This window comes from Dreissena polymorpha, chromosome 11 (assembly GCF_020536995.1).
Source record: "Dreissena polymorpha isolate Duluth1 chromosome 11, UMN_Dpol_1.0, whole genome shotgun sequence".
Taxonomy (NCBI): domain Eukaryota; kingdom Metazoa; phylum Mollusca; class Bivalvia; order Myida; family Dreissenidae; genus Dreissena; species Dreissena polymorpha.
In genome coordinates this window covers 59,450,255-59,461,857 of record NC_068365.1, presented here as the reverse complement: position 1 = coordinate 59,461,857, position 11,603 = coordinate 59,450,255, and the positions used below count along the sequence as shown (strand labels likewise).

Genomic DNA, 11,603 nt, shown 5'->3' with positions numbered 1-11,603 from the left:
GCCAGAACAGATGGACGTCTCAAGAACTCCTGGTTGCTAGGAGACACAATGTTTGTTGCAATAAATATACCCAATATAATGACTAAAATATTATATCCATTTAACCACTTAATAGTCCAGTAGGTTTGGGAAATGTACAGAAATTTTCTCATAATGAAGTTTCTAAGGTCGTTTTTATCCTACTGTTAACATAATTTATAATAACATCTTATAGTTTCTTGTAGCTTATTAAGTATTACTTGAAACTTTCTGCATGATGACGGGCACATGATAAAAAGTAATAAAGCTAAGAGACGTTAAAGCATCTTTATTACATTAAAAGTCATTTGTGTTCTTTAATATTTCTTTCATCATTTTAGACCGTACTGTAAATAATATATTACATTGAAAGTAAATAATTTATACACTATCTTTAAATTTTTCATTTTGTTGATTCTCTTAAAACCAATCACTTGTTTGCATTGGTCTAGCTTTCAAATAAGTTTACGAGTGTGTGTTTTTACACAAACATTGATAAATAAGTATCAAGTGTACCATATTCCGGTCAACGTTGAAAGACGTAAACAAAACGAACAGTTATCCACTTCTTGAATCTGCACTTTTAAATCTACAGTGTATGTATGTTAACGAAATACAAAACAGAAAGATAATATCTAACTTGTAGCTTTGTGCGTTTTATATTACAATTATTATACTTTTAAATGCGCTCTGTTGCACGAAAACTTTTATGTGTTTTGTATATATACATGTTTGTTAATCTATTTTGTTCACAAATGTGTAATAAAATCATGTAAGGTAACACTACCAGGCTTGTAAGGCTGTTTGCGTTAAGGATTGAGATTGACAAAATGTATACTGACTCATGTTTCGTTCAACACATTGTTATTTTATCCTTATCGAGTCATATCCTGAAACGAACGGAGAAATGAGTCTCGCTTTGTCAAAACGGGGCTTTCTGAATGTGCGCACAGGCTAATCATGGACGATTGTTTCCGCGTAAACTGAATTAAGGCTTACAGAGATTTCCTTTAAACGGAAAGTTTCTTCCCTGATTAGCCTGTGCGAACTGCACAGGCTGATCTGGAACGGCACTTTATACACATGCATAAAGCCCCGTTTTCTCATGCCATGTTGATTTGGAAATTTATTACCAAGACATTTACCTCAATAACAAATAATATGCTATTAATCTATCCCCGAATCGTTTTAATAAAATTTCGATAAATACGATAATAGTACAGCAACTTATGTGTGGTATTCAATTTACGCGTCACGTTTTTGACATTTGTATTTTCCATATCCTGTTTGGTTAGGTGCATTTGATTAAGATCGTTTTATACGCTGGGTGTCGGTTTGTTATGAATTCAGGTGTAAGTGTGAGGTTCGCCTATCTCTGTAACCGGGTTCCTCCCCCAATGATTTTAATTGGCCGTTCCAAGGTTGTGACGCAAGTTTTGATTTTATGTTAAACGGTGTTGTTCTCTTATGAATGGAGTTGATGATGACAAGAAATTTCGTTCCTGATGAGTGTTTCTGAAGTTTCATTAGTGTGAGCGTTAGCTCACACACACAAATGTTACAGACCGTATTTTGCAAATCAGTATGTGCTTAAAAGCCTTAGGTACGGTATGAAAAGACAACCACTGCCTGTTGCAGCAGACGACAAATGCCATTCTCCTAGCAGAGTTGTCATTCGTGCCTCAACATAAATGTGAATGTGATGAACCGCTGTGTATTGGTACACTGCAGAGGGTTTATAAGTCACTAATAGTGTTTAACAGCTTGTAAAACGAGATTGGCCAGTCTGGTGTTTATGATTGAAATCTGTACATATTGGCTGCTTTCAGGGAAAACGGGGCTTAATGCATGTCAAATAAGATTAGCCTGTGCAATGCGCACAAGCTAATCAAGGACGACATTTTACAACAGCGAACACCTACAGTGCCTTCAGCGCTTGATTGTTCTATATGGCTGTTAAAGTAATTAAGCTATTTTACAGATGAATTGAACGCGGTATCCCAGACATCTCATAATCGGTCTGGTACTTATCAGGAGTGTAGAATTAAATACAAGTATTTGAATACACTTCTTCCTGCACAGACAATCGTTGAAATCATACAATCTTAAGTTTGTCTTTTAAGATGTTATTGTAAATCCCAAAGTGCTCGTTATTTCACTTGAATAGATATTCTTAAATGGAAAGCAGAAAAGTGTTAGTGCATTATAAAGTGAGAGTGACTGAAATTAAACAATCGCACTTTGCGGGAAATTGTTATGAGTAACACAGACACTCGTTGTTAATTAAATTGAATTAATATTGCGCTTAAGTTAATAATTAGATGCCCGTGTGAATTAACTATACCCTTTCTTGCTTTTGGACTTGATTCACGGTCATTGAGCACTATTTATTTTCTTGACATTTAACAATAAAATCGTTTAATGGAACAACAAAAACATACAACTATAAGTTTGATATAATATGCAATATAATACATTTGACGGTATAAATTAGTTACCGAAATATTACGCTTAAAATATCTATATGAATGTATTGTGTCAACAACTAAACGACAAATAAATAAAAACGATATACAATATTATAATTTATAGTTAGAATCCATTACTTTAAACATAAAACATTAAAATGATCCATCAAACAGGAAACAGCACACACAAAACGAAACAATAAACATATGCACTCTAAATATAATAACACATGAAATAATAAATTAGAAGTAAAATTGTCATTAACTTAAAAAAAATAATTCAAAGACAGGATGTTAACATTTAAGGATTTTATAATATTTGTTATGACTAAACTTTTTGGATATCCCCGTTTTCCCATATAATTAATATCTCTAATTTTTCGGACAGTTGCAATACGTCATACTATTTTCCTATTTGGTAATGAATAATCCATGTGATTTTACAGTCTTTAACCCTACCACATGATTGCAAGACGCCGTTTGACCGTTACATTTGCCTAATTTGAGTAAATGGCCATGTCCCGCTTACGGTTTCAACCGATAGTCTAAAGTTGAAATGTAGTAGTTGAACTTTAATATTCGTACTACAGTATATTACATGGATATCCGTCCAACCTTTGAGTACCTTTCTGTAAAACAATATTAAAAATATATAATAGTTTTCATTTCATTGCGGCCATATCATTAAGCAACGGCGTGGTATTTAAAAGCGCACGCTATGATTTTGCAAATGACGTTATACACAGCAATATACAAACGTCAATACAATACTTTCAGGGTGTTTATTAATTTTTGGATACCGACTTTGGGGAATATTTTTATTTTAAATTTTCGAACACGACTTTAAACAAATGTTTAACCGCCCAGATTAATAATCAGAGTGTTCAACTTCGCTGAAAACATGGTAAAGAAATGTGTGATGCGTTACGTAACTTCGCAGTCGCATTTTGAGAACGCAAAGTTTTCGTGTGTTTTTTTCTGGAACACTACGTTTAATATTTTGTTGGGGCCTGAAATCGTAGCAAAGATGTATTCAATTGAAAGCTTTCTCATATATAGATAATGACTACGATTGCATCCCTCGAATAAGCTCCTTCCGCGAACACTTCGATTCCAAAGGAGCTGTACAATACAAAACATACATGTATTCTATGATAGTTTTTTTATTAAGGAACATATACCATTTGATCTTCTCTTTACCTATCAAGCCCAGTATACTTTAACTTTGCTTTCAATATCTGATCTGCATATGGGACAAGTACTAATTGATTCAGCACACTCTTCACAGGTTGCCAGGTGGCGACAAGGAAGGAAGGTAACGCAGACTTCCCTGTCCATACATACTTTACACACGCGTTGTTCTTTGAGTTTCTCGTTTTCCTTAAGAACATCGTCGACATCTACAAAAAAGATTATACATCTAATGATTTTGCATCAAGCAACAGGGCATTGACCTCTGCCGCTAAGCTTCATTTTCAAAACATAATTTAAGGAAATGTATATGTAAGAGCCGCACAATGACAGAACTGAACCGTTTCCTAACAAGATATTGAACAATTAACGTACGCTTTGCACAATTACATACTATAAAGTGTTAAGTGTGTGTGTGTGTGTGTGTGTGTGCGTGCGTGCGTGCGTGCGTGCGGGCGTGCGTGCGTGCGTGTCTGTGTGTGTGTGTGTGTGTGTGGACAAATCTCACAACATTACGTTGAAATCGATTGTGGACTGGTTGTATATTTGTATAATTTGATGCTATAGCTGTTTTAATTAATTCTTAGAGTTTTGATCTCACCTGAAGGAATACTTGCTGAGGACAAGGAACTAAAGTGAGTATTCAGACTCAAGTTCTGTAAACGCTGGTAATTAAAACTTCCAGTATTTGATTCCTCCACGCCCTCCATCGCAAGATCCTCAATGCACAACTGACCATTGGATGCCCCCGCCTCGTCACTGGGCTGGGTAACTTGCTGACCACCGGTTGACATAGCAAATGAACTGTCTGACAAGTTAACCAAATGACTCAATATTCTTGCGTCTGCATTGGCGACGGTTTGAGTGACTCTGGCATGCATTTGGGCTACCTGCCTCTTCTGTGTCAACTCCTCGACATATTTTCTGATATCTTGTGCAGTTATTAGGTTCAGGACACCTGTTACAACATGATGAATGTTATAAGAATAACTCGTAGCATTTTCAGGTATATAAACAGTCACAAGCTAAATTTTTCCAATTATGCCATTTAATACGCCGATGAGAATTACGTCAAGTGTGTTTACCGTATGTGTGTAATGCCTCCAAGACCTGATCTTGTGTATATCTATAGTCATTCAGTGCAGCAAGAACATGTGGACGCCTCAGGAACTCCTGGTTGCTAGGAGACTCAACGTTTGTTGTCTACGTCATATATAAATCACCCAAAATATAATGACTGAAATACTCTGTCCACTAAACCACTTACGTGTCATTAATGCTGGTAATAATTGAGTCTTAATTGTGATAAGCTTTCCGCGTTATATTTGTTACAGAAGAGCACTTATTCATACTTGTTAAAGTATGAAATCATGGAGAGAACATCTCAACAGCAGTGGCAATGAGTAAAAAAAATAAGCCTCACTTAACCACTTTATGATGTTTCATATTTGTAAATCTAACCGCGAGATACTTAGTATGAAAGAACAATTTATAATTTATACTTTATATTTTTATTTTATAGTACTTTGGCAAGCGATAATACGGTCGTATAAAACACCATTATATTTAGACAAAATATAATCATAAAAGAACAATTCTCAAATGCAAACGCAAATGTGAAGCAGCTTAATAAAACCGTAATAAAACCATATGTAATCCTAAAGTACAATACAATAATTAAATAATTGATATCGTCCGCCTTTCACACAAGCTGGTCATTAATACAAGATTAGAAATATGTATGTCTGGTGCCACAGTTTTATTTCTAAATGATTTTAAAACTGCACTCACCACGCCATTTTTGACGTTTATGACGAATTGTTCGCCCATCTGTTGTCTCACAAAGCCGCACTGCGAAAACCACTTTGCATGCTCCACCCATGGAATGTCCTCTGGGTCCCAGTCGTAGAGTTCTCCTCCGCACCAGTAACACTTACAACGATCACCCTGACCTGTATAAATTTATTTTTAAAAGAAAAATAATAAATAATGCATTTGAAACCGAATTGCAGCTTGCAAGGATTCCCTCTACACAGGGACATAAATTATGTTTGTATACGTTATTTGTTATTGATTAATTAACACATCTTTCTTTCGATAAAACAATAAAGATGCCATAACAAATGTACATTAAAAATGTAAAATATATCTTGCAACGTACCCATGTACAACAGTCCGGCGGCTGACAGATCTCGCGGGGTTTGTCGCATCTGTTCAGGCCATCCCCTGTAAGACCGCAATCTCGTATGTTCGTCTGCCCAGTCCCTGTATTTTGGCTCTGTGATAACTGCTGCAGCAACTTGGTTTGGATCAATTGCAGACAACGCTGTTACACTATGTGACTGCGGTAGAGCAATTGGATTAGCAGTTCTGGTTGGAACTGAAGTCGTCCGGACAGTGGAAGATGGCGGAGATGATAAGGCAAAGTTTCCAGCTGCAGTCGGTCTCCTATCTATTTCCTTCAACGTTGTTTGTCGTGTTGTTTGCTGAATTCTACTAGCAGATGGTATCGGTATATTTCCGCACTCATAACCAAACGCAAACGGACATTCGGGGCAATATTTTCTGTGTTCATTAGCCACAACATCACCTGGTTCAAAGCTAGCTAAACACGCTCTACAAAATACACACTGAACGCGATCTGATACGTGTAAATACATGAACCCATTTTGGACCAATTCTTCCTTCGTTACATGGGCCCAAGGTGGCCAGTCATGGAACGTTGAAAGTCTCTCACTCTCACGGAAAAAGTGGGAATAATAATCCCGTGGGTTAGGGGCGTAGTCTTCGGCCTCTATTTCATCAGAAATGACAATATCCGACTCCTGATGGTGACTATACAGTCTGCCAATGGGTGGACAGTCCTCTTCCAAATCCCGATGTATTTGCAATCCATGTCCATTGCTAAAAAAGCTTCCACTTCCGTTTCCACTTGAACTGGTTGATATCAAACTTATTTCTCCCATTCAGGAGATTTCAAAGATTCTCCCTGAAACGAACGAACTCATTACATATTTGGAAAAAAACATGTGCATACACTGTAAATACTGAATAGTCCTGAAGTACTCTTTCGGTTCAAAAATGTGACATCGATCTTTAACATTTGTGGAAACAGACACAAGTTTATTTATTAACTGAAAAAATAATATCCAAATCCTTTATTGAATATCCATTTTTAGTACAATGCCCAACAAAAAATCCTGTGTTTCGGGCAAACCGACCCTACCAAATGGAACCCGCTGAGCCATTTTTCCAGACAATTACCGATTTGTTGTTGTATATTGTTATGTTTATTTATAGTTACCGGTATTAATTTTCCCTCCAAACTACCAATAACAAACTTAATATTCCCTTTGTCCTCGCTTTTCCGCCATATTGTTTTCACCTTTAAAAAGGCCATGCTCTTTTTCCCATAGTCCGAACAAAATATTACCGTTATAAATATGTCTGGTCTACCGATGATGGCATCAACAACATGACTGAGTGTTCCTCTCCGTGTTGTTCCTTATTAATTTAATGTCCACACAGAGACATTGCGAGAGGATAAACTTAGGTCTGGAACATTCATATCCAGAAAGAAGAAGTTTTATTCGTCTTATAACCTCAATTAACTAAACTTTCGACGTCTTTACAACACACGCTAAAGAAAGATTATTACAATATTAGATATTTCCTCAGTAATTGACCAATTAAAGGTGTGCACGCTAGCAACCCTAATAAGAAAATTATGTACTATCAATCTGTTCAGTGGACATTTTAAGAAATGATCAATTTTTGTTATAATTTTGAAATAAATCTTTTAACAAATCTTCTTAAAGCCTAGGAAAAAGGGGAAAAGCATGCGTATCACGGTTTGAGAAACTTAACAACAATCTCTGGTTAACCCTGACACAGTCGAAATTTCACATTTTGAACCAATCAAAAACAAGATGTATGTGATCAAAAAATCCAAATACAGATAAATAACCCAAGTTGTACAGGAAATATTTCCTAAATTACAAAATATAGGGGTCGCTGAACTATTGCTTGGTACTTAATTGAGAAAACCCATCTAAATATTCTTGTGCCTGCCGTTTTCTGAAATGAGAAGTTTCAGTACTCATTTTATTGGTTCACTTGCAGATAATGGTCTTTTGGAACGAAATTGATGCAACTTGACTTCCTTTTGGGAATTTCTCGAAATGGAAATCGGGAATTTCGTAATTTTTACTCGATTTGGAAAGTGCATTTCACGTGTATAAGGAAGAAAAAAATCGCTTCCTCCCGGACGTTTATTTTTAAACTCTTTCTTTGGATACTTGAGTGCATGAAATAACCAAACCGCAGTGGTTAACGTAATGCAAGAAAGTCATACAATAAGCTGAAAGTTACTAGAAATCAAGTCGGATTGGTAAACCAACATAGTTTTTTAATGGCATTATACTTCCAACACAGTTTTGAAGGGGTATGTACCTTACAATTAAATTATTGGAAGTTTCAAATTAACAAAACTGTACACAAAGCGGTTAAAAAATATATATATATAGTAAAATTACCGAACAAGAGGATTACACAACTGCAAAACAAAACATGCCAAAGCTCGATTTATGAAAACGACGAGAAAGATAACTCCAACCGACGAAAATTTGAATTATGTTTAAAACCGTTTGAGTGCTTCAGTTCAAATTGCCTAAATATAGATCTAGCTCACATAACTTCGCTTCGTTGAATAGAATAGAACATACAGTTGTTTCTTCCCATATTTACATGTTCGCAAAGTATGATTTATAAAGTAACAATATGGCTAACTAGGTTTCAAACGTAAATAAACCCAGTTTAGAGATATAAATCAGTATTACTATATAACCTTAAAAACACTATAAGAACACAGAAGTATTAACTTACTTGTATCATGAGCTTAACCGTCACTGTTCTTGTTGTTAAACCGATATCATTGAGTGTTTAAGCAAATACCACAAGGTTACAGTAAATACTCTTGTCAGTAAATACTCTTGTCATGTAGAGCTGTACTCTAAAATATAGTTGACTCGAAGGCATGTTTTACACTTTTGACTATTGTTCTGGTTTTATCTTTTGAAGGTAGTGGTAGAGCATGAATAGTTGTTCACTACTAAATCCCTGAAATGTGATAAACTTAGAGACTATAGTAAAACGTTGCAATAAAAAAGGTTACATTCCACTAGAAAACGACCGGAAAAAAGTTGCAAAAAAACAGTGGATTTTGATTTGTGTCAAGTTCTTTCTTTGTTTATGCATGACATATCTTATTTATTGCATAATTGTATTCCGCTTCGAATGGCCTATAAGAAAAGGTATGGTTATGGGTGTCTGTATGTGCAAAATGTTGCATATATTTTCGCTTAAAGCTGTCGCTTTTACATTGAATTATATAGGGAAACTATTTAGTATATTATGAACACATTGTCACGAGTTTATTTTTAAGTTATTTGAACATCCAATCGCGATGCCTGCAAGTCGTACAATCGTGATACATCGAATATCTCAGGAATGCTCCGCAAAATAGGTGATTTATGCAATAAATTGTCTGCCAATAGTCGTAACCGATGCATGGGGTCCACCACTCTGGAGCAGCAGACGAATGATTCAATAATGTGATAAAGAAAAAATAAACATGATTAAACTTAATTCTATTGTTTTTTCCAACCTTGTGAGCTTGAAATTATTTGTATTCGCATTCATATTTTTCAGCATTTTATACGCATTGTATTTATTTTTGGAATGGCTAAACGTGTGAATTTTGTTTTGTTAATCCGAACGTTCTCACATATTGTAATCCTATGTTATTTTGAGATTTACGTTTTTTGTACCGTTTATTTATATTTCATAAATATAAATATCATCCGATATATTTTCTGGTGACAACAATAAATACTCGAACCTCAAGAAGGTGTTTTGTTAAACATTTCACCCTTGCAACACTACAACCTTTCACCTTACACATACTACAACTTTTCACCCTACTCTTATACATCGATTATTCTTTTCTTTCCTTTGAACCAAATTCTTTACTTTACACGTTTTACAGAATTCGGCTGCAAAACGCGAGGATATAAAAGCCTGATAAGCTGTCCATGATTTTAGGTATAAATAAAGGTATGGATGTTTGCACAATGTGAACGGTCTTGAACAATGCAGGTGAAAAGTTGAACAAACAATTCTGAAGGTTGACATCTTTATCTCTGTAAAGCATAATATAATGCTTGTGAAAAAATCACTATTCAGTAAACAACATAAGGTTCTCCCACTCAATGGATACCGTACCGAGTGTGCAGCGGGTGCATCTAACCATGGCTTAATCGAGCACCTATTTCCTCTATCAACGGGTCTCTTTTTTCTAATGATGTCTGGAAGGTATTTGTCTTATACTGATGAGGGCAAGAAACATGATTTGTACCGACAGTAAGTGAACCAATTCATATGTATCGATGACAATGCGTTGAAATGCTGTTTTAACATCGGCTAATTAACCTGTAAGTAATTAAATAGCTTAAACGTCGATATTAAAGAAACCAAAGATACTCATAAACAAAGATTACCCAAAATACAGCTAGCGACACAGAAACTCTGCAGGTCCCAGAGATGTATAGTTGTTGGTGGTGTCGCTTGTACTAAGGTTGTACATATTTTTCTACGTCACTACGTCTTACAGTGTACATACCTGATACGCAGTATACTTTATCTTTACTGCACTTGAACACTTACACCAATCTATCGCGGCGATTACCGAGCTAACAAACGTACGACCAATAAAACAAATTAATGAAAAATGCAAATTAAAAAATATAATTTCATGACTGATTTAAGCCAGAAAGACGAGCTAGTACCTGCCATTCCCAAATTTCCAGCAGAGACAGAAACATGAGAAAATAGCGCCGATTATACGAATTATAAAAATATTGGTCCAATATTTGCCCGATGTCTTGCAAAAGATATGTACTGAGTGCATCACGAGTGATGTCGGACCGACATCACGATTCTTGCTGAGTATGACAAAATATGTAATTATTTAATATTATGTGAATGCATTTTAAGTTGTTTTGATTGGGAAATGTAATTTATCCCACTTTTGCAGCGAAATCGGTTGATTAAATTTCTGCTATAAACCATGGCAGGTGTTAGGCTACGTTGTAAACAAATGTAGTTCCTTGTATATAACAACTAAATGTTTTATTGATGTTATAAAACATTTAGATTTTTAATAACGCACGACTCTTTGTCACTGAACGATATTCTGATTTTAAAAAAGGATTAATTTATCAGCGGTTATTTTTGGAACGCGGAGTAATACACTGACCTTGGTTACACTACAGTCATTATCAAAGTACGACAAACACTCGTGAAAACTAATTTTGTTTAAATAAAAAAGGTTTACTGAATAAAAACTGGTATAAATAGAATAATAGATTAGTGTTGATCATAGATCAGGTTTATCATGCTCGGCACGAAAACGAAAAAGCACTCGCCAAGGCTCGTGCTTTCTGTTTTCTGAGCCTCGCATGATACACCTGTCTATAATCAAAACTAACCTATTATTCTCTATATACTCGAAGTATTATGTTGCTTGATCCTAAGTTGTCCAGATAGAGATATACATTCAAATGTGATGGTAAATCTACATATTTACTGGCTGAATCTGTGTTTATGAAAAAGAATGTGATATATTGCGTCCATATTGAATCCATATCTTTGACCTTGAAGGATGACCTTGACCTTTCACCACTCAAAATGTGCAGCTCCATGAGATACACAAGCATGCATAATATCAAGTTGCTATGTTTAATATTAAAAAAGTTATGACCACACTTTAACGAAGGTTAAAGTTTTAAGAAAAAAAAAAGATATTTGACCTTTAACCTTGAAGGATGACCTTGACATTTATTTTTCAACACTCAAAATGTGCAGCTC

At 35.2% G+C, this 11,603-nt stretch overlaps 2 protein-coding genes across 7 annotated transcripts in view; both read right to left on the bottom strand.

Annotated features, from left to right (window-relative positions):
• LOC127849559 (baculoviral IAP repeat-containing protein 7-B-like) overlaps nt 1-11,603 on the bottom strand; it is a 166,785-nt gene that overhangs the window by 56,282 nt on the left and 98,900 nt on the right. Inside the window, exon 7 of one of the 5 annotated variants that reach the window (XR_008034911.1) lies at nt 2,591-3,111. The exons of the other annotated variants lie outside the window; for them this stretch is intronic. The gene's annotated coding sequence lies outside the window, so the exon portion shown is untranslated. Of the gene's footprint in view, nt 1-2,590; nt 3,112-11,603 lie in introns of those variants that run through there. 5 annotated transcript variants of the gene reach the window in all.
• LOC127849561 (baculoviral IAP repeat-containing protein 7-A-like) lies at nt 2,591-10,355 on the bottom strand. 2 transcript variants are annotated; one of them, XM_052382273.1, is made up of 7 exons: nt 10,235-10,321; nt 8,562-8,795; nt 5,839-6,666; nt 5,469-5,629; nt 4,763-4,880; nt 4,279-4,635; nt 2,591-3,886 (listed from the first exon to the last, which is right to left on the bottom strand). In XM_052382273.1, the coding sequence occupies exons 3-7, from the start codon at nt 6,641-6,643 to the stop codon at nt 3,690-3,692; spliced, it is 1,638 nt and encodes a 545-aa protein (XP_052238233.1). In that variant the 5' UTR covers nt 6,644-6,666; nt 8,562-8,795; nt 10,235-10,321; the 3' UTR covers nt 2,591-3,689. The 2 variants fall into 2 exon arrangements, with proteins under 2 accessions (XP_052238233.1, XP_052238234.1); XM_052382274.1 differs by lacking the exon at nt 8,562-8,795 and having other exon boundaries at nt 10,235-10,355.

What these genes read in the sequence shown, in the direction of transcription:
- LOC127849561 (XM_052382274.1), bottom strand. Translation starts at nt 6,643, where the DNA reads ATGGGAGAAATAAGTTTGATATCAACCAGTTCAAGTGGAAACGGAAGT. An exon ending in CGCCGGACTGTTGTACATGG is followed by an intron (nt 5,630 to 5,838) that starts GTACGTTGCAAG and finishes AAATTTATACAG; the next exon opens with GTCAGGGTGATCGTTGTAAG. An exon ending in CTCAGCAAGTATTCCTTCAG is followed by an intron (nt 3,887 to 4,278) that starts GTGAGATCAAAA and finishes TCTTTTTTGTAG; the next exon opens with ATGTCGACGATGTTCTTAAG.